At 43.3% G+C, this 26,327-nt stretch overlaps 3 protein-coding genes across 5 annotated transcripts; 1 reads left to right on the plus strand and 2 right to left on the minus strand.

Annotated features, from left to right (window-relative positions):
* Positions 1-22: 22 nt before the first annotated feature.
* Positions 23-8,878, minus strand: LOC140272345 (calcium-responsive transactivator-like). Of its 2 annotated transcripts, XM_072367752.1 has the most exons (11): positions 8,736-8,878; positions 8,076-8,152; positions 7,905-7,989; positions 7,625-7,757; positions 6,961-7,188; positions 5,306-5,470; positions 3,367-3,468; positions 2,829-2,921; positions 2,570-2,689; positions 2,342-2,469; positions 23-1,893 (listed from the first exon to the last, which is right to left on the minus strand). In XM_072367752.1, exons 1-11 carry the CDS (start codon positions 8,802-8,804, stop codon positions 1,867-1,869), a joined length of 1,227 nt encoding a protein of 408 aa, XP_072223853.1. In that variant the 5' UTR covers positions 8,805-8,878; the 3' UTR covers positions 23-1,866. The 2 variants fall into 2 exon arrangements, with proteins under 2 accessions (XP_072223853.1, XP_072223854.1); XM_072367753.1 differs by lacking the exon at positions 3,367-3,468.
* A 1,128-nt stretch (positions 8,879-10,006) lies between these two features.
* lsm14b (LSM family member 14B) lies at positions 10,007-12,883 on the minus strand. Its single transcript, XM_072366935.1, has 8 exons — positions 12,487-12,883; positions 12,187-12,350; positions 11,982-12,111; positions 11,707-11,895; positions 11,465-11,551; positions 11,224-11,385; positions 10,811-10,940; positions 10,007-10,722 (listed from the first exon to the last, which is right to left on the minus strand). Exons 1-8 carry the CDS (start codon positions 12,605-12,607, stop codon positions 10,575-10,577), a joined length of 1,131 nt encoding a protein of 376 aa, XP_072223036.1. The 5' UTR covers positions 12,608-12,883; the 3' UTR covers positions 10,007-10,574.
* A 460-nt stretch (positions 12,884-13,343) lies between these two features.
* On the plus strand, positions 13,344-25,786 carry LOC140271480 (transcription initiation factor TFIID subunit 4-like). 2 transcript variants are annotated; one of them, XM_072366721.1, is made up of 16 exons: positions 13,344-13,675; positions 13,841-14,626; positions 15,563-15,717; positions 16,159-16,278; positions 17,865-17,999; positions 18,084-18,206; positions 18,302-18,391; positions 21,142-21,360; positions 21,471-21,603; positions 21,722-21,836; positions 22,322-22,491; positions 22,565-22,695; positions 22,805-22,930; positions 23,688-23,744; positions 23,826-23,945; positions 24,045-25,786. In XM_072366721.1, the coding sequence occupies exons 1-16, from the start codon at positions 13,384-13,386 to the stop codon at positions 24,210-24,212; spliced, it is 2,940 nt and encodes a 979-aa protein (XP_072222822.1). In that variant the 5' UTR covers positions 13,344-13,383; the 3' UTR covers positions 24,213-25,786. The 2 variants fall into 2 exon arrangements, with proteins under 2 accessions (XP_072222822.1, XP_072222823.1); XM_072366722.1 differs by having other exon boundaries at positions 13,584-13,675; positions 13,797-14,626.
* The last annotated feature ends 541 nt before the right edge of the window (positions 25,787-26,327 follow it).

The raw sequence follows: 26,327 nt of genomic DNA on the forward strand, positions 1-26,327 counted from the left end.
CACACAAATTGTTAACGTCAGTTTTTCTTTATATAACAAAGAGTAACAAAAGACAGCAGAAAAGATCAGGCAAATGCAGTCTTACAATAGATAAATAGATAACATTCATATTTGGACTAAGCACATAAAACTTGACGCGCTCCTTCTCTAACATTTGAGCAGACATACACACACACACACGCACGCACACACAAACAAGGCCTACCATCCACGAGTGATGACACACATGGGACTGGAAAAGACTTGCCATACGTGTTCAGCTCACAGTAACAGGAGACACCGGTAACGGTTCATTATAGTTTAGAGAAGTCTGTGATTGTCAGTGTTGAGTGTTACATAGTTATTTAGCTGTTTGACAGCCAGGTGTCTCTTCTTGATTACCCCTGCAAAATGACTGAAACTTTTAATGCTGTTCTGTCTCTGAGGTAAGTTGAGTTTCAACAGAATACTGCAAAGCTGGACCCTCACAACCACAATCATAATTACTGTAGATGGATGGATGGATAAAATAATTGTTTTTACAACTCTAAACTACATTTGTGTTTTTCCAAACCTTATTTACTGCACTGTGTGTCAAGAATTGGTAATAACATGTTTTCACTGAAAAGAAATACAGACGCTTTATGTTTCCGTTGATAGACTTGACGCGTTCTGTCCAGAAGTTACATAGACACATAGAAAACATTCTTAAATATCACACCAGTGGATATCTGCAGCATAACATTGAATACATTGACACGGACCAACCGCTGCCTTTGCTTTTACTGCACAACAAGACACGACAATGGCAAAGGGGTTGGTTCATCACTGGATCCAACCTCAACATGACTGACGGGATGTATTGCACTTATTAAAGTAGAGGAGAAGGACATGTTGCTGCTTTCTTCCTGGGTTGCTTTGGCTTTCAGAGGTTCACTTCTTAAAAAGAGCCTGAATTACACGACAATACAAAAGATGGAACAGTACACACACACGGCAACTGCAAAATAAAGTGCAGACAAGATGGCAATTAACTCTTAAGTACAGATCCTCACTGAATGTCATCAGACACGTCTTAACTCTGCACATAACAACATGTCTCTGCAGAGGAATGCAACTGAAAGCAAACTGTCAAAAAAACTACCACGATGAAGGATTATCATGGACAATGACACACTCTTTTTCATTTTCAGCAGTCTGCTGTCTCATCAGCCCTATTGCCTAAGTGAGACAAATGCAGAGTGATTACACTTAACGTTAGACCTCACAGCAACACATCACAGTTTGACTAACAAATACAAACTTCCTGATCCTGGCGGGTTGAAGGACAGCTTCATGAAAACAATTTGCCCTACCGTGACATAAAATGCTCAGCCAGAAATTAAAGCAAGAACTGAACATAATCTCAAATCCTTTATGACTAATTTGCTTTCATAGCCGAATAGTGTCACACACCACCAAGGTCCTGCCCTTTATTCCAGATAAAATTAATATGAATATCAAAGAGACTTGGGGACGTGACACAGAATAGTGAAAGAGAAAATAAAAAAAGGAAAGAGAAGTTTATCTGCAAGTGGCTGGAGCAGATCTATGCCTTCACTGCTCCTTTTTAGAACCCTTTTTTATCCTTATGGAACATTACTTGTCCCCAACCTACAAGCACCTTGACTTTCCATAGGTGGCCAGTGGCATTACCTCGACCAACCCTGTAGTAAAGGGGGAAATCATCGCCTTTGCCTAGATTATTTAATCTTAGTGAGACTGATGGTTGATGAGAGGATAATAAATCTGAAGCAGCCAGATCTTCTAATCCATACAGAAGCCGAGCTTTTTGTCGTCAAACGGTTCCATCCCACATGTTCTTCCATGAGCAAACATTGTGGTTCCTTATTGCTGATAATTGCCATACTGACCCTGAAATGTAAAAAAAAACAAAAACAAAACTGAGACCCAATATTTTATGTGATGTATTGTTTACTTTGTTCCCCACAACAGCTAAAACCAGAAAGTATGTTTTTAAACTGAAGCAACTAGAGCATTACAACATGAATCAGCAGATTTTATAGTGTTTTAATAATTCAAGAAAGAAGGAAAGAATGCTGTGATTCATAGATACAGTTAAAGCATTTAGAGAAGAGTGAGTCTAAATAGTGTGCTGTGTTCTCATTCCTCTACCCTCTTAAAAATGGGGGCCTGTACATACCTGCATTGTGCACAGATTTTAGGTCAGAGTTTTTGTGTTAAACAAACAAACTGAAAACAGATTTTCTCTTGAATTCTAAAAAAGAATTCTAAAATGAGCCTGAAACGCAGATCGCGTTCCTCCTTTTTGAAGAAATGTTGATTGGAATGACACATGTACCTGTTCATAGGTGTAGGGTCGCGGTGTCTGCGGCCCAGGGCCTCCCTGGGAAGAACGATAGGATCCATACTGTTGGCTCTGACCCTGCTGATACTGGGAATACTGCGATGATCCTCCCTGGCTCGGACCTGTAATGCACGTTAAGTTCACGTGTTCATTTGTTTCGCTTGTATTTGGTCATGTTTTTACAGAATGTACCCAATATGACACTGTATGAGTTAGTCGCACCGTATCCCTGTGGCTGCCCGCTGTAGCCTTGCTGAGAGGCGTACTGCTGCTGGCTGAAGGGCTGCTGCTGCCCAGAACTCTGCTGATACGGCGCCTGCTGTTGACTGTACTGAGCACTACCTGAAGGTATGCACACCAGTTATGCTTTTCAGATATTAGTAGCGACTATTTAACACCTCATTAGAGTTTTGTTTGGAAGCAACTGAACAAAGTAAGTTGGAAGTTGTTGAATTAATAATTAAGCATAAACAATTGTTACCTGCTTCATAGTAATGCTGCGAAGACTCATCAAACGACCTCTCGTAGCCTTGTTCACCGTATGATGACTGTTGATATGCGTATTCCCCATGACCTGCAAAGAACACGATTCAACACATGCAAAAACTCCTCGGCTGAGGAAAAACATCCGCTGACATACAGAAAATAAAGAAATTGCTTCCAAACTGAAGCTTGTGATACCAGTGAAAAAAAAAACAGTGAAACACATCAACTGCACTCTTCAAGGCATCTCATTTCAAACTCATACACAACAGCTGAAAGAAACACCCTGGAAGAAGCTTACATCTCTCCTCCACTCACTGTAAGAGCACTCGCTGAAATCTGAAATTTCGGCACACCAAAGGGGTCAGTATGGACACAGACATGCTGGCAGAAAATAGAATTGAGACTAATGTCGAACTTTTGGTCACTCGGGCATGAGCCTGTGTGAGTGTGCAAAAAGCAAATGGCATGTACCGTAGTGGTGCTTTGTGTGTTTGAGAGCTGTGTGTATGAGGTTTATGGATGTGCATGATTACCATCAGGGTAATACTGCTGGTTTAAGGGCTCGCTGGAGCTCTGAGTGTGTCCATACTGCTCTCCGTAGAACTCGTCTTGTCCCATGTACTGCTGTGCAGATCCTGCAAGACAGGCGACACCACGATTGGTTAAACGGACTAATTGGCTGCTGAACTGGACAACAAAGGGGCCATTACTTAGTTCTGTTTATACGTATGTTTAAATAAGTGTCAGGGACTCTAATCTACTGGCTAAGATAATAATAATAATAATACTAATACTAATACTACTACTACTACTACTACTACTACTACTACTACTACTACTACTACTAATAATGATAATAATAATAATAATAATAATAATAATAAAGGGTCAAAACTCCAGGAACAGGTGCCTATGGTATATGGTATATGGAACCACTTTTTTTTTTTTTTTGGCTGTGTTTTGGCTTATGGCCTCATCAAGGTCCTCGTAATTCATCCATTAACCAGCAATCAAACAGGGCAAGTATAAAATAAGTATATCTCTGTCTATGGTTCTCTGTTTTATACTTGCCTGTGAAGGTTTAATGATGACCCCGATGAGAGCTACAAGCCAAAATATGTTGCTTAAACAATAAAGTTGTTTGATGCAAGTGTTGCTGGAGTTTTTACCTCTTTAACCTAGGAAAGAAGTTAAGTTATGCCTGAAACTGTTTGGTTCAATGCCTACCCTGACACTATCACATGGCCCTACCCCTCTGTTAAGGGAGCCCATTTTCTTTTAGCGATCAAGAAGTATTGGTCATTTAGCCACCCAAATCTCCCACAACTCCCTGTTTGAAGAGCTAAATGACTCCTAATTCTTGATTCTTAAAAGAAAAGTGGCACCTTAGCTCAGTAATATGACTCCCTACCCGGACCTTTTTCAGAGGTAAGGGCCAAGGGGAGGAACTGGGCTTGGGCGTTTTCTTGGCAAACCCAAATCTTTTAAAATAGTATTCAAAGTGAAGAAATGCCATCAGGCAGAATCTGATTTCTACTGATTGGTGGTGTGCAGAAATTCCAGATTCCACTTCTTCTCCTGTTCTCAGAATTTTATTTAAACAAGTTAAATTCCATTTACAGTGAAACAAAACTCTTCATAGGATGCAACAAACACTCCTGTGGGATCTAATCTCCCTTTCAAACGCATGGTTTCCAACAGAAGCAACCATCAGAACATCTGCAGCAACTGCCAAACAGCTTCATAGAAGAAAAAAAAACTGGCAACAACCGACTAACCAAAAAAGGAAGGGACTGGATAGTGTAGTGGTAAGATTGACACCTTTCATGTGGGTGACCTGGTTTCAAATTCATGAAAGGTTCTACTTCCAGTAGGGGTCTTTAGGCAAGACCCCTTTACCCTATCTGCCTACCGGATAAAAGTGTCTGCTAAATATATAAACATAACATAACAAAAACCAAGTCACAAAGCTTAACTATGAGCACAATGATTCCACAAAACGGATCTTTATCCAGTCATCCAAGGATAATAATGTGCCAGAGTGAATGAGGACTGATAACCAAGATCTGTTGTCCTGCGATTAACATCCAATCCTTCCATTTGAAAAACACACCATGCTTCATCTACGCTCCTCATCTACGCTCCTCAAGTGACATAACATTAACTTGCAACATAGCAAGTGTTTTACGGAGACAGAAGTCTCATGTTACACAAGTAGCACATACACAGTCTGCACTCTCACTCTGTTCTAAACAATTATACCATATTAGAAGAGCTTCCACAGCAAACATAGCATTCCTGACTCTCTTATAACTTGCTCTTAGCAACTTGGAAACTTGCTGAGGATTTCACTCAGTCAGTTTAACACACATACACACACCCATCAATGTACATTAGCACTCCAACACAACCCAATGAACCCACTGAGCTGAGTGCCATATCATATAAGCACAAGAACATCTTCCCACCTACCTTGCTGAGAGGAGCGATAGGATCCCAAGGGCCTCTGGGACATCATGCTGTTTCCTTGACTGCCCTGACCCATCATGCCCATTGCCTGCTGTCCCTGATAATGTTGGCCCCCAGCCTGGACTGAGGAGTAGTGTGGGTTGGCAGATTGTTGGTGCATCAGGGAGACTGGGAAGGAGGTGGGATTATTGGGGGAAGGATCTTATTCATTCAACTCGGCCGACATGTTAGCATTCAATACACGGCATTCTCAGATGTGAACCTGGCACAAAGGTTTGAAATTAAGCAAATAAATAAATGTGGAGATCAGGACACAGGGAAAAGCCGAAACAGCTCAACAGCTGCCAGGACTCGCTCAAAGACAAAAAGCTTTGAAGTAACGCTTTCAAAGTGTCGCTCAGAAGTATGAATGCAAACAACAACAACAAAGAAAGGGGAGTAAACATATGTACAACTGAAATACATGGACATCCAGAGAGGGAGTGGCTGCATCTCAGAGTTTTTAGGAAGACTTGAAAGCAAGAAGAGAGGAGGCAGGACATCTCTCTGATGAACTGAATGTGGAATTTAAATGCTGACTGCAGAAACTTTACAAGGAAAAGGTTTTAAATTAGGGGGCATTTGTCATGAATACATTAGGAGGTAACTAAAATAAAAATGCCCAACTGTTTTACTCTGAGCACTTTCATTCCCTCTAAGTGACAGATTTTACATCAAACTAAACAACCAAAAGAATCTTGCATTTTTAATAGGACGGGCTTTGGTGTGCTCAGTTCATAAGCCTGAGAGAGTTCTCCTCTACGACGATGATTCCAAAAATGTGTGACCCTGTGTAATATGCTAATTAAAACAGAACATAATCAAGTGTCAGTCTCATAAACTAATATTTAGTTCAGAATAGAACATAGAACAAGTGAGACATTTTGATATTTTAATAAGAAATATTAGTGCCTCTCGGATTTGAAGGCAGCCACACATTTAAAAAAAAAAAAAGTTGGAATAGGGCCATGCTTTCCACTGTGCAGCATCCACTCTTCTTTTAACAACAGCCATAAAATGTGTGAGAACCGAAGAGACCAGCTGCTGGGCCTTTGGGAGAACAATATGGTCTCATTCTTGTCTCTTGTCTGATATACAATTCTAGCTGCTCAACAGTCAGGGCTCTTCTTTGCCATATTTTGCATTTCATGATGAGCCAAATGTTTCCATTGGGTAAAGGTTCTGGCCTGCCAGCTGTCCAATGCATTGGCATTTTGTACGGCAGGAGACGATTCAGGTTTGTGGGGTGCTGGAGCCTATCCCAGCTGCCATCGTACCAGAGGCCAGGTACAACCTGGATGGGTCACCTGTCCATCATGGAAGACGAACAAGACAAACAACCTTGCCCACTACCCTCTTAGGGTTGATTTAGAATCACCAATTAACCTCACGTGCATGTTTTTGGATATTGCGAAGAAGCTGGAGTACCTGGAGTAAACATGAGATTCAGACCGGAAACCTTCCTACTGCAATGGGACATTGTTAACTACCACACCGCCCTGCAGCTCAACATTTGCAAACCATCGCATTGTTTTAGTTTACATTTTACACAGTAACAACTGGAGTTGTATTAAATTAGCCCAATTCCTACTGTTTGAACCTGTCTACACCTGGCTCACCTTGGCTGGACTGCATGTTGAGGTTGCTGCGGGAAGAGGAGGAAGAGGATGAGCACGTGGCAGAAGAAGAGGAGGAAGAACCATAACCAGGCCCGGGGCCCTGGATCATGCTGCCCTGGGAGGAGGGTGCAGCATGGCTGTAACCGGAGACCAAACTACCGTAGCTGCTGCTGGAGGGAATAGTCGACTGCACCTGACCAGACTGCTGCATGGGGGCATGGTTGGGGCCTGATGACACACATGCAGAGTCAGAGCAGCCAGCACATGTTCTCATGTGGTGCCACATCATGTTTATCATGGTCCCACATTCAGTTCATCCTAACAGGAAGCTTGCGTGGTTGCAAAACGAATGTTTAAGATGCAGGTTGTCATTAATTAGAGCAGAGAGAAAGAAGAAGTTGTGAGAGCTGCAAGCAAATCCAGCTGTCCATAGCTTGACACAAATGGACAGACATCAGCAAGCATTAAGGTGATATAGAAGAGGAGCACTGATACAGATAGAATGTGCTTACATGCAGCAAATGTCAGGATCAGACACAAGTCACAGTACGGAAAGCAAACTGTAATTGTATATCTCCATAGCAGTTTCCTGGCTTTATGAAAAAACAATGTCCAGGTGGACCAAAGTTTATCAGTAAAATGCACATTTGTAAATTACTCTCACCATTGCTCATTTGACTCTGCATCATGGATGTGGGGGGCAGTCCTGGTGCCAGGTTGTCATTAAGGTTGCTCGGAGCATGTCCCACACTCTGGCCCATCCCCCCAGGACCCATGGACAAATTGTGAGTTGGAGGCTAAAAAAAGAGAAACACACTGTATGAGTAGCAGTCACAACTGCATGGATATGAATTTCTTTTCTTTTGCTCATGCCTCATTTGACTTATTGATTCTCCCATTAATCTACAGCATTGCAGGCTTCTGAAACCACACAACAAACTTACCGCAGGTAGTAGAGACTGCATGTTCTGATTTGAATCTGCTATTGTGGCCAAGTAAACAAGATTCCTGTGCAGAATCTGCTGATACCTGTCAAAGAGGAAATTTCGCACAGCTTTACACGTGCCAGATGTGACCTTTACAAGGCACTATTTGGAATAATACATGACACTTACTGCGTGCATTCAGCTGTCTTGCCTTTGCTTTGGCAATCCATAATACATTGTATTAAATGATGATTCTCATCCAGCATCTTTGGGAGACATAAACAACATTTCAGTCCACAGCATCTCAAATGCATGGATAGATGTCCATTAAAATACGCTGTCCACGCATTGCTCTCCTGTTTTCTTATGAACTTCAACCACTCTTGGAAAAATTTTCTGGGTCACTTTTTCTTCTTCTTTAACATTCATGATGGAGCCAAACGGAGATGCGTAACTGGGTTGGTTTAATTAAGGCAGAAAACGGTGTCTTCGAGGAAACTGCCAGACAGGGACAAACCCAGCAAAGGTGTTGTGCTTTTAAATTCCTGGAAAATAAGTCTCACAATCTAAAGCCGACTCCTAAATATTATTATTCGTCCGACAGAATCAGTGAGAATGACAGCGTCACCAGGAAGCGGGGATCCAGCCGGAGCGCAAAGCGGTTCACCGCCGCCGTGGCTTTGTTTGGTTCGCACCTTCAGTTGACAGCAACGTTACAATACCAGTTGCCATTTCTCTGATGTTCGCCACAAGCTACTTTCCCTGCACTGAAGGTGAATCGCTCACGGATCCCGTCCACATCGAAATATCTAAGCATAAATGACGCGACGCTTAATGTTTTTTTTTTACCTTTTGAATGGTTTGCTGTGTCACCTCCCCTTTACTCCTGGGGCGCACCGATGAGAACGCCACCGACATTTTGTCATATGGGAAATAAAAGCGCTCCTTTTATTCTAATATTTATTATCTTGAGCGCAACCCCTCTACTTGGTAACACAATATCTCCATTACCGGGAAATAGGGGGGCTGTCAACGCCAGATGTGCGTCTCCAAGGCAGGCAAATTGGAATTCACTTTATTCGTGTGGACGAAATGAAAGATAACATTTTACAGATAACGCAGTTTATGATCTGCATCCAAACGATGGCACCGACAATAAACTGTGACATGATGAAGAAACATCCCTCTCCCTCAGTTTTTGGTATAGCCCAGACAGTGAGTAGCCTACCACTTTGCCTCCTCACTGACGAGCATCCTTTGATTCTTGACAGCCAACCATGTCTGTAGCATAAGCGCACAGTGCGCAACAGCACCAGAATACAATTATTGGAAAACTTAAGGAATTTCTTTGAATTACGCGCCTTGTATTCATATTAGTTACACCATCAGTGGGTCTTCTTCCCAGATTCTAATCTTAAAAGGGTTCATTCCGGTAACAGTGCATCAATTTCATACTGTGGAATAGGTCTCTGTAATCTGGGACTTGGACAAGTCTTAGAGAAAGTATACATCACCTTAATTTATGCATACCAACTTAATTCTGAAATCTTTACAACTCATTATGTAAAAGAAAATAAATTGTTTTCAATAGAAGTCTTTGAGGCTCTGATTAAAGAAAGCATCAAGAACAATGTGGATATTTAAACAAGATTACATTTAAATGTTCTTTCTTATAGCAAAGTTGTAAAAGTTTCTCAGTTCCATGTAAATTAGGCCTATTTGTAGTCCAAACTTCTTTTTTTTTGGTATTCAGGCAACTGTCACCAGCATAAAACTTTTAAACTTTGAATACCTGCGTCAGCCTTGTAACTTCAACATGCCCTTGAATGTGTATTCTTCACATTTAAAATGTGATAAAGAGTTGTCCTAAATTGCTGAACGTATGCCGCCGCCTTTTACAACCACTTACAATAAAGTGGGATGGCCAAAATGGTTTGAAAATTATAAACTGTCAAGACAGTTTATCTGTTGAATGATTAGACTGAACAATATTAGTAATGTGGCGTCGTAGCAGATTTTTAATCTCATACAATTCCAATTACAGTGAAACTATTTGACAAGGGCTCAACATGTTCCTGGTCAAACAACCCAATAAAGTTTATACAACTTAAAGACCCAAAGTTACTTTCCTTTTTAAAGAGGCACCCTCCTCCAAGCAGGGAGCCAGATTAAAGATCATCCAGTAGATGCAACCCAGCACTGAAGATCACTTATGCAGGTATCAACAAGTTTACACTGCATGAGACAAGAGCCTCAGCACCGTCCAGTTAATCTCCACAAGACAGCTGGTCGATTCAGTGCCTCAAAAATAAAGTGATGCTCACAATTGAAATACACGTTTAGTTAATTTTATGCTCACATGTACAGTTGGCATCATTTGCAAATTAAATGAATGAAGAAATCAAGATTGGCAAAGAGGCCACTAAAGAGTTAAGGAACATAACATTTCAGGAGTGAAAAACCCTCAACAGAAAATCAAAAAGAGACCTAATCTCTCATTATTATTCAGAAGAACACAAAAAATAAATAAAAAGTTGGAGACTTCCCATATTCATAACATAAATGAGTCCTGGTAATATGGGGCAGGATCAACAAAATTAATAGCAACCGTTTGATCCTTCAACAGCAGTCCCATTAGGAAAATAAAAGAAAATATTAACAGTTTGCCTTTATGTCAAACTCCAGAATTTACAGCTGTCCACTCTGGGCTCTGTTTGAAGGTAGATTCTGAGCAGCGCCTCTTCCTCGTCGGCCTCCGAAGCCTTGGCCCCTGAAAAATCGTCCGGGTACCCCGAAGGTCTCCAGATTGCGTTTCCGCTCCTCTGCCCATGTTAATCTGAAACCGGCGATCGACAGAGAGGCATCAAACTAAGCAAATCAGAAGAACCCACACAAGTACTGAATGAGGAAGACCATTAGATCACCTGAATCCATTATCTGAGGAGATGTTGTCAAAGAAGGACTTTGCTTTGTCGTAGTAGCATTTAGGCCCAAAATTATCCTCTGCAGTGGAGTGCTTCCTTTTTGACTTCTCTTCCAGCTCATGATTTCCATCTGCAATAAAACATGTACTGCAACAACAGTGACAGACTGGAGGGCCAAACACAATGTATGCATGTTAAACGGCCGATTTACAGATTCTCAATTCACAGGCCTTTTCAATTCATCCCCAATCCCATTGTCGGGTCATAATGACCATTAAGGACAAAGCTGCTTTGGACACATCTGTAAAAACTTCCAAGTTACTTTTTCTTACATGCAACCGTTTCTACAACGGTACCACATGATTCTACTTCCTGCCCGAATGCAGCCAAGCCACTTTTCACTCTTGACGCACCCTTTATATTCATTCTTTCCTGCAACTCCCTCTCCAGCTCCTCCTTAATAAACTGTGCGTTTGAGGAAACAAAGTCGAAGTCCGTCTCAAACTTGAGGATGGGAGACGGAACATTAGCCACCATGAGTTGGCCTCTGCGACGGGTCCTGCGTCTTCTTGTTCCTAAGGGGGAGTTCAAATATAAATTAAAAGAAAAAAAATTGATTTCCACTTTTACTAAACTTGTACTTTTACATATTACCTTGCCGTCTTCTGGGTTGTGGCCTGTTTCCAATATTCTGCTGCTTACTTTCCTGCCGAGAAGCAGCCACACCTGGGCCAGATTTCACTTAAATTGTAAAAAAATATATATATATATAAAATAAAAATCTACAATCGCTTGATAGTTCACAACTGCACAGATAGATCTGCAGAAGTAGGTTTCTGTGAAATGCACTGGAGATTAACTTTAAATCTTTGATAACCACAACTCTGCAGGCTTACTGATAGCTCCAGTGTCCCTTCGAGTCTGGGTATCCTCTCTTCTAGTCCTCTGGGGCCTCTGCCTGTCCCACCACTGCTCCTGTGGCACATTTAAACCTCTTCTCTGCCTGGGTACTTCCACCTGGATGGTTTGAACAGCCTTTTCTACCATGGGGCCCCGTCTAACGTGCATGTCTGGGAGTACAGGGCCTGCATCAAAAGTGAAGCAAAACACTACATAGACATACACACAACTTAGAGAATAAAAATATAACAATGTGTGCTAGTTGACTTACCAAGGCCAAGAGCTGCAGCATACTGTTGGTTGAGTACAGAGCTGGCTGCTAGCTGATTATAAGCAGGCATCCTTAGGGGACTAAACGGCCCAAGAGTTGAGTAGATACCTGATGAACCTGTACTAGATGACTGAGAGAGATGTCAAAGCAATTTAACACATATCCTGTCCTCAGGGGCATAAACCAGTTATTTTGAATACTGTACTTGTACTATTGCAGGATCAGGAGGTAGGCCATGGTAAGATCTTGGAGGTTCACACAGCGCAATATCCTTGATATCACTTCCACGGAAAGTGATATATTCATATACATCATCTTTAGGAGGTGTTGGTCTGTCAGTGGGTCGTCCCTCCGTTCCAAAACATTTCACTAAGTAAAAGAGTATGCTTGATAAAGCTGAAGAAGCCCCATTCAAGTCTTGATAGTGTTGTTATAAGTTTAATGAAACAAACAAACCATAACAAGCATGCTTAGTTGACAGGCCCTCAGGATCTACACCACTCACCTTTTGCCAGCACTACTGTAGAGTTTGTTTTATCAATTGTATACAGAATCCCCTCATAACGATTCTGGGCTTTGGAAATCAACCCTATTTTACAGCCAATGTATGGCTTTGTTGAAGCCATTGCTGGACGATATTAGGGAGATATGCTGTGGATTTCTTTCACGACTCGCAACACATGGCGCCATTCCAACAATAAAGGAACCGGAAACAATTTATACGAATTCAAAGATGCCTTGAAACCACGCCCATTGATTGAGAGTTAACTCACCTGACGAAACCACACCAATTATCGTCATTTCCCATAAGTGCAAAACATTTCTCTAATAACAGACGATATTGGATCTAAATTGTGTAACGAATATATGGGCAGTGTTTGTGGGCTGTGATATTTTATTCATATATGTATCCTACAGGTATTTGATAAAGAATAATAGGTTGTCGCAAATAATGCACGTTCATTTGTAAAAAAAAAAAAAGTCAATGTAAATTCCAAAGAAAAATCATGGTCAAAATGGTCTGATTTCCTTTTCCTCGAGACAGGCCAAATTCACTGTGTGTAGAAATCGTTGGGTCTGTTGCAGACTTCCTAGAAAAAAAAACACCACACACACGCAGCCATTTTGAACCACTCGGAGTATATCATAAAAGTAAAACGAATACAAAATGCTTTAATACTGCACGGAAATCTGTAAAGATATGTTGCACAGCACAGAAACTCCCAGGAAGTTCCCTTGTTGGACAAAGTCTCGTCATACACTAGTCAATGAACGACTCCTTTCGCCTTCCCCGTACAACCAGCACATAACCCTGTTGATGTATACTCTGAAACCGTCAACCATTTGTTCCAGACTTTATTTTCTTGCAGGAACCAATCACAACGCCTGTTGCGGCTGCGTCATGGAAGTTTCATCCAATCGGCGCATGCGTCTAAAAGACGAGCGTAGCAAGGAAAAGATGGCGGCGGGCTCCGATTTGTTGGATGATGTTTTCATAAACAGAGAGGTAGACGAAAAAGTAGTAAGTGATCTAGTCGGATCTCTGGACTCTAAGGTAAGAGGGGCAAGTCACGTGAACTCAACGGCTAAGATTCAGTTTGCGTCAAATCACGTCGGCATTTCATCTGTAGGCAGTAATTTCAATGTTCAGGGCAGCAAAATGGGACTTTCACAACAAGAGCTTGCTAAAGCAGGTAAGATAGCTGCGCACTTCTGTTAGCTAACAGTAGCTCATTTTGGTCACGTTGTTCTAGTAATTGCGGCTATAACTTGATTTCACTTGTCATTTTCCCGTAACTAATGCAACTCGGACAGTTGTTCGACACTCCCCTTGTTTTCACATGTTTCCGCTGCTGTAGGGGCAGGAGTTCAAGGAGGTGTCAGTAACAGTGCGGGGTCCCCCGGTTCGAGCATGGATGGAGCAGCTGGGATCACCCCGGCGACTGAACAGAGCACGGCGGCCGCTCAGAGTCAGTCGAAGCCGGTCACAGCGAGTGGAGTTGTTGTGGTTGTACCGAATGCAACACCTGGATTTGAGAAACACGGATCCAGCGGTGCTCAAACTTTGAATGGAAGCGCCGCGGTGGTGAACTGTCACATCCCCGGAGGCGGATCAGCTGACAGCTCTCAGCCCGCTGTCACTCTCGTCAACGGACCTGTTTCTGTGACTAAAGAAGGCGCAGCCCCGAGCACTATTATTCGAACTACTCTGAGTGCTCAAAATGCTGCGACCTCGTCCGTGATTGCGTCTCAGCCCTCAGTGAAAACGGTCCCCACAGTCACGCTTGTGAGGCCACCTATGCAAACTTCCACCAACACCTCTCAAAGCCCAGTCAATCCGATCACTGTTTTAACCTCGTCGTCGCCTGTCAGTGTTACCAGCACGACTGGCTCTCTTGTCAGCAAGACTGACTCCACTAAAACTGTGATGATAACAGGCGCGCACGTCGTGACATCAAGTGTGGCGACGGGGACGACGGTGAGGAGTCCGACTGTTTTGCAAAACATCAGGACTTCAGTACCTTCAACAATCGCTGCCACTCCTGCTGGTGGAGTACGAGCTATTGCCACACAGGTGTTGGCTCCCCGGCTCGCTCAGCCTCAACAAAACGCCACAAATGTCCAGAACATTCAGCTCCCTCCAGGTAAATTAACTGTAAGGTTTTTAACCTGAGAGTGGCCAAAGAGTGGCTGCTGCCATGTAGGCAGAAGATAGTTTCAGACACTTTGTAGTAAGCAGAGATGACATGTAATTGATTGTCTTTTGAGGCCTCAAACATGAGATTAGAGATGGACAAGGTTCTAACAGCAGAACAGATAAAAAGCCAACTTATTCCAACTAGATTATATCAGAGTAGCATTTTGTTGCAATCTATTGATTCCTGTTTCTTTGTCTTGTCTGAGACAATTGCGTTCAGTTCTCCTTTCAACAGCTGTTAACTTCCTTTCTCCGGTGTGTGAGTGTGTGTTAAACTGTGCCAATGTGAACAGTTAAATCAAGATTGATTAATTGAGGGACTAATATAGGTTTATGGCGGCGGAAGTTAGAAAGATGAGATTATTTGGATGTGCAGAAATGTTCTCTTCTTCGTCTATTCCATCCAGAGAGTGTATGGTCTGACCAAAATGAGCCACAACCATTGGATTCATAGGACAAATGCAATTTAGCCGTGTCATTTGATAGCTTGAGTCCATTTGCAACTTTGAAAAGAAAGAATGCCAGCTTTCCTTGCTTATTACTCCTATTCAGCCTCTCTGGAAGTAAATGCACTTGAGTCACCGGCTTGGTGGGCTGGCTGCACCACCCCTGCTCCGGTGACGGGATAAAAGCTCCACTCGCGTTGTAGCTTGAAATGTTTCCCTTTGCTATTAACGTGTTTGTGGCTTATTTCGGTCGGACTTATTTTATTATTTTACTTTTCGCCTGGATGGAAATCTGTAGGCTTCCCTGGGACTGCAGGTGAGTGTGTGGCGTCAGAAACTCCACACGTGCATAAAGCTTTCTATCTGCTGATGAGGACGTGAAAAGCAGTGACTCTGACATGTTAACCCCCCGGGGGGGGGGCATTTGCCACGTGCAGGCATGGTCTTGGTCCGCAGTGATAGTGGGCAGCTGCTGATGATTCACCAGCAGACCTTGGCTCAGATGCAAGCTCAGTCGCAGTCGCAAAGCGCCATGACACCACGACCCGCAGCCCCCGCCAGCACTCCACCTGTCCAGATCACTTCCCTACAGGTACAGGTCTCCTGGAGGCCTGAGCACGGGCACACACAGAACATGGGACTCATTCCTCTCATGCACTCTCATACACAGCTGTGTTTTACACCTTTTTGATCAGAATGAACACAGACTGTGACCAGATTCAGTCGTTGGTGGTAACCGAACAGTCCAATACGTCTTTTGTAGCAGTTACATCGATCACGAGCCTTTAAAAGGATTTCTTTTGAAAAATCTTATAAATCTAGTCTTTCACACATATTTAAACCCTGTTTTATTGAAAGTAGACAACCTATCACATGTTGATACTGATGTGTTTTGAAGAATATCTTCTCGAACAAAACATTCTGTGGGCTCCCGGTTGGAATCCCAGCTGCTATAAGTTGCACTACTTCATCATCTACTTCAACACTTCACGCACGATAACATCTCCTTACCTGTCTACATCTGTCCCTGCAGACTCCCGGTGCATCAGCTCTGACTCGTCCGGTTACCCCCGCCACCATTATTAAGCAAGTCCCCCCAATCCAGAGCACGGTGACGGCCACCACCACGCTGCAGAGGCCTCCTGTGCTGCAGGTAACTGGCACAAAGTCTTCTGGGATGCTTAATGCTCTGAGCAGTGTTTGAAATGATAAAAGTCCAAAATGCCATTAAAATGTGTCAGGTTGTCTGCGGCGACAACAAAAAGCTTAAGAGAACGACCGGGTTCAACCAAACCACCCAGTCTTTATGTCCTACTCCGGATTGCAACCATTTAGCTGTATATAGAGACCATTTCTCTGGAGGCGGAGGTCAGCGTCGACCTGTGCCTGGTTAGTAAACAGCTGTCCATCACAATCCTAACCCCGCACTTCACGTGGTTAAGGAAAAGGAAGGAACGCCACGCGTCATTTCCATTTGCAGGAAAAATGGAAAAATTTGCTGATTCGACTATAAACTATAATCCAAAAACACTTAAGAAGAGCGTTTGGATTGGATGTGTCAAAACAGATGTACCAATCAAGTGCCACAGGTCTGCCAGCAGCATTTCCAGGGCAGGAATCAACAAATCGGGCTGCTCAATTAATCACTTTTTATTGTTGCGGGAGGGGAAAAAAAAACCTGAATTCGAGCTGATGTCTTACTAGGAAATGAGTCGCTTGTGGCCGATGAGTTAATTTAGGCTGAGTCCTAAATGTTGTGTTGGGAGCACCGATGCTACCAGCTGAGGCCCAGCAGAAATCTATTACGCATGTTCCAATGCAGCTGCAAATATGAGAGATGTTTTCACTAATGCTGAAGATGGGATATCGTGGAGCAGCTGCAGAAAGGGTTGTACCAGCCATTGCTGTGACTCAGAAAGCCCCGTGACATCATCATCATCATCATCTTAGTCATAATGATTCGTCCCATCCGTTCTCGCCTGCGTTCACCAAGACATAAAAAAACCAGTGCTGACGACAGTAAAAGCCATCCCTGAATGCGTTCCCTTTTTCTTAAATCCAATTTGTTTTTAACCCGAGGCCACAATCTCGTATCGTTTTTATTTATATAATTTTTAAAAAATGTTTTTTGAGCTCACACAGTCGGCTCACAGATTGCTTACAAGACATTTGCCTCGGTTATGATTTCCAACTGATTCTATTCTCCAGTGCGCTGGTCAAATCGGTCCCAAAACGTTTGTGTTCAGTCTGTGTGTTTGGTGGTTATATTTTACACTACGACCCATCACACCTCAGGGAGTCAGCATCTGTCCGTGGGCTGGGGATGGAATGAGACTCTTAATACTTCTTTTCACCACTCTGGCAGAAAGGAGTACGGTTTTTAACGCATTTCTGTTCGATCTTTTAGGACCGATTTCCTTCTCTTGACATGCTGGAGAGTTGCACATGTACAGGTTGTCATGGAGATTCCCTTGGCGGTCAAGAATTTCTTTCTAAACTTCATTAGATTTTCAGATTTTTGTTTTCTAGCTTGTTATTTGCACTGGAAGATAAGAACTGATGGGGTCCATAGAGCGTATGTTTTATGCCTCGGGGTGTCTGTGTCAATGTCTTGTAAAAAAATAATAGAATTAAGGAAACAGTCATGTATTACATTGTTATTAATGTTCAGTGTTCCGTGCCCCGAAACCGGACACCCAGCAAAGCTTCTACTCTTTGATTTTCCTTCATCTCGTGCAGAACACCATCATGCTGGGAGGAACTGCCACGGGACAGCCGCTCGGGACGCCCGCCACGGTTCAGCCTGCGGCGGCGGCAGTAGCCCAGAGGGTGGGGCCCACGGGGACGCATGTCACTCCAACGCCGATCTCCGCTGTAAGGGACGAGTTCCAACTTTGAACGCTGTCGTCTGTCCACTCTGTCGAGAAAGTTAACCGCGGACTATTTTTGTGCGTGTAGGAAACGCTGGAGAATGTGAAAAAGTGTCGAAACTTTCTGTCTACGCTCATCAAGCTGGCGTCCAACGGAAAACAGTCATCGGAGACCACGGCGAATGTCAAGGAGCTGGTCAAGAGCCTGCTGGTACTTTCCTCTCATCGCATCGCATCGCTGCTCTCTTTTATGGCTTTTGTCTCTTTACGTCATCCCCTTTATCCTTTTTCTTTTTCTTTTGACAGGAGGGAAAGCTAGAGCCCGAAGATTTTACCAGTAGGTTGTACAGGGAGCTGAGCTCTTCACCTCAACCGTACCTTGTACCTTTCCTTAAGGTGAGTTCAGCTGTGTGAAAGTATGGGCGTATTACATATTCAATCAGCGTTTCATTCGAAACTACCTGAGTACAGTACATTCCCTGCTGCTGACCAGTTATTCAAATGACTTTAAACCACTTAGTTCTGGGTCTTACTACGTCTGCACTGTGTTGCTCCTTCTGGATCATATCTGGCTTTTTGTAGTCAGCCAGAGTCTCAGCTCTTCATGAAGGCTCTCATGTAGAATTACAGTCATGTTTAGTGCTCTCTTGTACACGGGGCATGTTTAAAATGTACCCACAGCTTTTTGTGATGCTTTTAAAGCATACTTTGGATTTGTTTTTGTTTTTGGAGTTTTAGAGCAGTTTTTTAACTGACTGCACGCCAAAATGTTCAGATATTCAAGTAGGATCCTTTATTCCCTCTTTCAAAGCAATGCTTCTTGTGCCAGACAATTTCAAAGCTGAATTTTCCCCTCCTCATGTTTACAAATCGGCGGTGTGCTCTCATCAGATGCAGTTCGTCGAATTCTAAACCTTCTTTTCCCGGTTTGACGCTGCCTGTGTTTGAACCCAGGAGATGTGCAGCTTTAACTGAAAGTGTTCTTGAGCATTTGTCTGATTCTTGCTACTACAAAACAGCTTCTTTTTTTTTTTTTTTTTTGGATCTATGGCGCTGATGTGGCCGCTTGTGGATGGATTACCGTTTAGTTTTCCACACAACTTAGCTGTGTACAAAAGGGACGAGTGTCTGCACATAAGTCTCACTGACAGGAAGCTGTAGTTCTTGTGATTTAACTATTGCAAAGCGTTTTACGATACTACAGCAGGTACGATCGATGCCAAGAAATAAATTACAGCTCCCTCATCTTGATATAAAGCCCCTTAGTTAATCTACAGATCAATATTTTCACTCTTTCTTATATTGACAAGGGTCCTGATGATCTGGTTCATTAAAACGGGCTCCAAAAAGAAAGGGCAACAAAAAAACTACCATGTAACCTCACGGCGAGCCCGTTGCATCATTTCCAGTGAGCTGCCAGCTGTGCCTTATTCTTAAAAGTCTGCTCCGCGCATAAAAATTCAGAAAACCAGAATGCGGTGATTTGCTCATTTCATAAACCGACCGTGTCATTCACAGCAGGTCATAAGAAGTCTTTTAACAGTCTGCAAACATCTGTTAGACCAGCTGTCGGACCTTTGGGAGGGGAATGTTGTCCCATTCTTTTCTGAGGCGGGGCAATCTTGGGTCGTATTTTGCATTTCATGATGGCTTGAGGTGTGGACCGCGCCTGGATGCTTTTACTTCGAAGGACCGCTTTTGTAAAGGATGCAGAACGTGGCTCAGGTTTGTCTTGCTGAACTATTTAAGGCCTTCCCTGAAAAAGATGTCATCTGGGTAGCAGCACACGTTGCTCTGAAACCTGCACACAGCTGCCAGCAGTGAATCCTGCCATTCCAGATGTAACAGCTGTCAGCTCCAGAGGAACATTCCCACGCTGTCAGAGAAGGGGGTGTTTGACCTGAAAGCAGGCAAGCAACAACGTTGGTGGTCAACTCCGCAAGCCGACCTCAGATTATCGAATGAAGGAATGAATGAATGGATGGTTGTCCCTCTGTTTCTGCTTCGTGCCTCACTTTTCCTTTTCCTGCCGTTTGTTGGCCCCGTTCCAACTTTTAGAGACTTGTTGCTTCTGGCAAAGTCGAGACGCTTTGATATTTTTCACGAAACGGTACAAAAGTCTCATTGTCAACGTTTGAGCTGCGCTCCATTGTGAATAAGACGGTGTTTCTATCTGACTTTGAAAGCAATTCTTTCTGTTTTTATTCGCGTTTCACACAGCGTTTCCCAACTCTTTCCGAACCGGAGGTCGTTTGAAGCAGCCTCCTTAGATTTGGTTGGCTTGCAAAACGATAATTAAAACGGGAATGAATTAAGATAAGTCACAATAGAACTGTGCAGTTTGACACATCTCAGTTATGGGTAACGTGTCTCGAATGTTCCTGGCAATGTCAACACCAAAGCTCACTCGGAGGGAGGCTTATTTTAAAGTAAGGCTGCATTTTGCCGCCGGCTGGAGTGAGTCGAGAGCGGAAAGGATCGTGAGAAGAGCGAGTGACAGCGGCGTGCTGTGTGTAAGGACGCTGGTGTGGCTCTGAGCTGCTCTCGTTTGGTCTGTGGAAATCGAGACTTAGCGGCAGCAGCTAAATGAAGTTGTCTCTTTTTTTCTGCACCAGTGTGTCCTGACTGCTGTGAGAAAAGGGCCGACACGCCGCGCTGTAACTCTGAGAGGGAGGTCACGCCAAGACATTTTGGATAACTGCTTGAGTCATTTGATCAGTCAGTCTTGGTCATGGATGTTTGCATTTGGTTTTCCTTTCTTTTCTTTAGAACATATTCATATCACTGGGAAATCAAAAATCTGAGATTGGAAGGTGCTGCGGAGAGTGGAGTTGTTTGAGCGTGTTGCATATTTAACCAGTAACCCCCCCCTCCCCTTCTAAGTACATCGTTAAATCAGTTTAAGTACAAAATAACCCTTAAAAAGCATTCAAGCGTTCCCTGTTTGATAATTAAGCTGTGGGGATTGGTGTCTTGTCGCCATCATTACGAGTGTCTTGTACAATGTTTTCCCCCGTAGGCATGCGTCATATTTGATGTAAAATAGATAAAGATTAAGAAGTAACACAAACGATACGTGACAATAGTTGAGGGTAGAAATTGCACCAATTTTCCCAAAGAGCTGCTAGCGTTTTCTCTGCCTGCAGAGAAGCCTCCCGGCACTGCGCCAGATGACCCCAGACTCTGAGGCCTTCATCCAGCAGAGCCTGCTGCCTCAGCCAAACGCCCAGCCTGCTGCGACGGCCTCCACAGCCCTCACTGCTGTGGTGCTGCGACCGCCCCTCTCCACCGCCGCCACGGGCACCGCCGCCACCAAAGCCACAGTCATCAGCCTCACTCAGACGCCTCACAGTAAACCCGGACTGGTAATTTTAGTATAGATGCACACAAAAAAAAAAAAAAACCTTTGCATTTGAGTTTCCACTTCGATTCTAGCTTGTGCTTTTATCGGTGTCCTTGGTCTCTGAATGTGCAGATTGTGCAGCAGCAGGGGAGCGGGGTGAGGCCGCAGGTGACGCTGGCTCAGTCTCCCATGGTAACCGTAAGAGGACCAACTCAGAGCCGGATCATTGTGGGTCAGCCACAGGTGGTCAAACAGCTACCAGCAGGTGTGGGCTCAACAGATGTGTACACAAACGTCACCGCTGTATTATTCTTATTGCTGCTATTATTTCTTGTCACTAAGCTGCTAAAATGTGAGCATGCGTTCATGTCTTTGACTTTTAGTCTCAGCTGTGAGGCAGACGTTTGCTCCGGGGGTCCGAGGCGTTCAAGTACTCAGTCAGGCTTCTCTCTCCGATGCTCAGAAGAACAAGCTGAGGGAAGCAGGAGGATCTTTCAAGTCAGTGGCACATTCAGATTTCCTCAGTGTCAGTACCTCAGTACTGAATCATTGAGTGCAGTTCTTCATTAAGCATGCTTTTCACGCTGCCATTAGGGATCACTGAAGTTAAATGTTTGAATTCTTAGTGGCTGTAGGAAATGTTTCCACCGCCGTTCGGCTATTTCACCTGAACTGATCACTTTAAATCGGTTTAAATATTGCTGCGCTGACAGTTGGGTTGTATCTGTAGTTCTGTGTCTTACAGTCGATCACAGATTAAATTATAAGGTAGATATCTGTTTTTCATTGATGTTAGCGTTAATTTAATATCCTAAGAGTTATTCTCTCCTTCTGTTATTGACGTCTTTGCGTTCCTTCTTTTTATTTTTGTGAAATATTCGGATGAGTTCTGATTATTCTGTGTAAACGCACACAAGAAAAAACTGACGATACTGACTGGGTTTCTCTCTGCGTCTCCCCGTTTGCCTTTTAATTTGACGCAGGGATGACGATGACATTAACGACGTGGCCTCCATGGCGGGGGTCAACTTGTCTGAGGAGAGCGCCCGGATCTTGGCAACCAACTCCGAGCTTGTCGGCATGGTGACTCGTTCCTGTAAGGACGAGGCCTTCCTCTCCGCCCCGTCGCTCACTCAGTTAGCTCTGGAGATTGGTGAGAGAACGCGTGAGAAAGTGTGCGGCGAGCCGTGGCGGTAGGTCGATTCATTACGCCGTTGTTGTTACAGGCAAGAAGTTCGGCGTGAGTGAGCTGGGCACAGATGTGATCGGCTTCATTTCTCACGCCACGCAGCAGCGACTGCAGAACATCTTGGAAAAGGTGTCGCAAGTGGCGCAGCAGAGGAACGTAGCTTTCAAGGTGACAGCGGATTACGGCAGTTTGTTGGGACACTTGACCTGTTCACCCTGTTCTGAAGGCGCTGTCTTTCTGTCTTTCCGGACGCCGTCTGGCTTCCCGCCACCTTCAGGAGGACGAGCGGTACGAGCAGGTGAGCGACGCGCGAGCTCAACTCAAATTCTTTGAGCAGCTGGATCAGATGGAGAAGCAAAGGAAGGAGGAGCAGGAGCGAGAGATCCTCTTGAAGGCTGCCAAGGTAACGAGACTACACCTTGTTCAATCAACCACTCGTAAGATGTTTCGTTCCGCCTCAAACCTTTTCTTTATTACTCAAGCTAAAGCCAAAGGAGGGGCTCAGATTTAGAAAAAAAGAAGCAATTAATCAGCAGGTTTAGGAGTTAAAGGAATATCTGCAGATATCTGCTTAGCCTATGAGGCCCTGGGCAGGTTGGCGTGTTTTATTGGGGTATTTATCATATACAAGCGCCCCAGAACTACTCAAAAGATATGTTCTATGTTCTCTTCTTCACCTTCTTGGGTAGTGTCTGGCCTGTAAAGGTCTAGAATTGAAATGTGTCGATGTGTGTTGTAAAACAAACGCTGTTTTCTTTCCGCGACTCTGAACGACCACGCGATGTGGAAATGTCTTTTTCACAGGAAATTTCTCATTAAAAGAAGTCCTGCTGCAGTTTGACTTGTATTTCCTAAGCCACCCTCTGCAAATTACTAGCATGACAAAAAGATTTATACGAAATCAAGAATTTGAGTTTGAAGTCCCTGAAGGAGTGACCTCGTGTTAGTCAAAGAAGGATAGTAGAATTTGCAGTAAGAATCCTACACACTGTTGTAATTGCATGAAGGAGGATGGAGTGAAGAATCTCAGATCAGTGTCATTAATATACATTGCCTCGAGCCAACAGACTTGCAAACTATGAGCCAAGGAATGAATAAAACAGTCTATTAATGAACTGAACATATCCATCTCGTAAATGTTAAAATGTCCTTTACTGCAGTCTCGGTCGCGGCAAGAAGACCCAGAGCAACTCCGCCTTAAACAGAAGGCCAAAGAGGTAAGTGCGTGTAAAATAAAGCGACCGCATGCTCCTTACGACGACTGCAATTCCAATTTGTGTTAATTGTGTGTATTCCAGATGCAGCAGCTGGAGTTGGCTCAGATCAGGCAGAGAGAAGCCAACCTAACAGCGCTTGCAGCAATTGGCCCCAGGAAAAAACGGAAAGTGGATTCTCCTGTTCGGGGTGCGAGTGCAGAGGTGAGGAATGTGGGGGAACCTGCACATATTTATTTCAGACTGGTTAAAGAAGTCCATTAAGGAACAAACATTGTGTATTCGCTCTGTTTCGTCCGCCAGGCCTCAGGGTCTGGCCCCTCCCAACCCGGAGGCTCCAGTGGAACGGGCTCCAGACAGTTTATGCGACACCGCATTACCAGAGTCAACCTCCGGGACCTGCTCTTCTGCCTGGAGAATGAGAAGGAGACCAGTCGCTCACAGCTGCTCTATAAAGGCTTCCTCAAATAGTGCGTGAACTGAAATGACTGCTCTCCCTCGGTGGCTTTTAAGGAAGCGGTTGACCGCCGTCTCGGACCCTTGCTGATGATCCTTTTTTTTTTTTTTTTGATCTGCTGAATCATGACGCCTCCGCTGTAGGAAGAGAATTATCTGAAACACAGAGGAAGAGACGTGGGCTCTTAAAAGCCTCACCGAGCACGGGCCTTTTTGCATATTCTGCTCGGAGACGGAGCGGATGTCGGTCTTAATTTCGTTGTGCCTCCCGCCTCGGTTTGCTCCTCAGAGACCGGTCGCACCCAACTACACTCGACTCATGTACTGCCTCATGCTGCGCACTAGAAGCTCATAGCAGCCAGTCTCTTCAGAGATTTTAATTTATCACACGTTTATACTGTGTTTTATTAGTGCCTGTGGATTGTTTTATGAAAACTAATGTCAAGTCGCCCGTTGCGTTGCCTTCTTAACAAGTTAAGCCATATATGCGTTTGAATGTTTTGATTCAGCTGTCCGACAGTTGTCTATGGAGTTATTTGATTAGTGCTTTATTGTTCTTTTTTTTTTTTCATCTCCTATCTTTTGCTTGTCTTTTCTTAATTGGAGCCAAAAAGATAAGTTACTTATATGTCACATGTTGTTTTCAGGCGGCATTGGAGCCATCACCATCAGGATATACGCTGGGAGTTTTATTTAGACTGTACCACATTTACTACACAGACTTCAAATACTTTACATTCATGCCAGTAATCCTTTTTTTATTTATTTTTTTTAATTTACTATACAACATTAAACACCAGTAAAACAAAACTCCATCTCAATCCCAGTGAGCATCGTTTTCAGATGAACCATTGCGACTATATCCAAGTCATTTTTCTTTTTTTTCTTTTTTTTAGCTGAAATACATTTGGGCAGGATGTTCCCTCAGAAAAAAAGGCCTGAAAAAAAAATGTATCTAGTTTGAGGGGAAAAACACAAAGTGGAACGTCGTCATTCGAAAAAGAGTTAATGCGCCGCAGTGCAAACGCTGAAAAAGAATCCGTAGACCCGAATCCCAATAATGTTACCGATTGTAGTCGTTTATCTTCGTACGTTCACGTTTTTTATATTTATGAGTAATGGAGGTCACATGGGTGTATGATGAGTGAGAACTGCACTTGATGCATAACCCTTTTTTGTTGTTGTTGTTGTTGTTGTTGTTGTTTTTCCTTGGAACACGAGTCAATCAGATGAATGTACCCACTTTCTAAGTTTTTATATTCCGAATGCTTTGATGTATGAATAGATTTTGGCCTTTTTCATTTTTTTTTTTTAAAGAAAGTTTATTTGTAAATTTTACTACTGTAAATACTGTTTGCTATTGTAGATTTATCACGTGACACCTTCGAATTAAGAAAATGTCTTATTTTTCATATGTAGAAATGTGTCAAACGAGACGATATGCTATCTTGCCAATAACTTGTACATTTTGCACAGCCATATGTTTATATGTAAATATCTAAATTTAGAAAGAAAAAAAAAAGTTTTTAATGCCTATTTTATAAATGATTGACAGAGGATGATCTTTATTAAAACAAACAAACAAAAACGCTCCCGTTTGAAGGCTGTTTTTTTTTTTTTTACTTCTTTAGGTGTGATCGGTCAGCGCTGCCACACCACACAGTTTTTTTTTACGTTCAATTATTTACCCGTCGTTTTTATCAACAGTGATTTGGAAGTGAGGAACATTCGTCACAGCAAAGCAGGAAACCCTGGTCTACACATTCATTGCTGTGTCTGTTCAAAACTATTTGAACAATAGTACAAGTAGAATAAGTGTAAAGTAAGTGTAAAGAAGGCAATTTAAGTTGTTCGGAGGGGAGGTTATCTTGGGAGAGATTAGACTTAAAGAGAATTCTGTTTAGGGTTGACAGGTGCGCCCCTGCTCTTAGAAGAACTGGTAGCTTGTTCTATCAAAATGTGGAACGACAAATGTGGAACGACAAATGAAAATGGCCTTAATCGAGAGTACCTTGTGTGTAAAGATGGCAGTGCCATACATTAATGGGAGGGTTAAGGCTACAGGTGAGCAGTGTGGACCATCTGCAGGGTTTTGACTTTGCATGCTGGGAGACCTGCTAGAAGAGGATT

This window comes from Leuresthes tenuis, unplaced genomic scaffold (assembly GCF_036924035.1).
Source record: "Leuresthes tenuis unplaced genomic scaffold, fLeuTen1.0.hap1 SCAF_16, whole genome shotgun sequence".
Lineage (NCBI taxonomy): Eukaryota > Metazoa > Chordata > Actinopteri > Atheriniformes > Atherinopsidae > Leuresthes > Leuresthes tenuis.

Bases quoted from the DNA above. Each gene is read 5' to 3' on its own strand.
- LOC140272345 (XM_072367752.1), bottom strand. From the start codon at position 8,804: ATGTCGGTGGCGTTCTCATCGGTGCGCCCCAGGAGTAAAGGGGAGGTG. The intron at 5,471-6,960 runs GTGAGCCAGGTG...CCTCCTTCCCAG, and splicing joins CAACATGCAGTCCAGCCAAG to TCTCCCTGATGCACCAACAA. The intron at 2,470-2,569 runs GTGCGACTAACT...CGTGCATTACAG, and splicing joins CGGGCAGCCACAGGGATACG to GTCCGAGCCAGGGAGGATCA.
- lsm14b (XM_072366935.1), bottom strand. From the start codon at position 12,607: ATGGCTTCAACAAAGCCATACATTGGCTGTAAAATAGGGTTGATTTCC. The intron at 11,552-11,706 runs GTAAGCCTGCAG...TTACAATTTAAG, and splicing joins AAGGGACACTGGAGCTATCA to TGAAATCTGGCCCAGGTGTG. The intron at 10,723-10,810 runs GTGATCTAATGG...CGCCGGTTTCAG, and splicing joins TCCTCAGATAATGGATTCAG to ATTAACATGGGCAGAGGAGC.
- LOC140271480 (XM_072366721.1), top strand. From the start codon at position 13,384: ATGGAAGTTTCATCCAATCGGCGCATGCGTCTAAAAGACGAGCGTAGC. The intron at 16,279-17,864 runs GTAACTGGCACA...CATCTCGTGCAG, and splicing joins AGAGGCCTCCTGTGCTGCAG to AACACCATCATGCTGGGAGG. The intron at 21,837-22,321 runs GTCAGTGGCACA...AATTTGACGCAG, and splicing joins GAAGCAGGAGGATCTTTCAA to GGATGACGATGACATTAACG.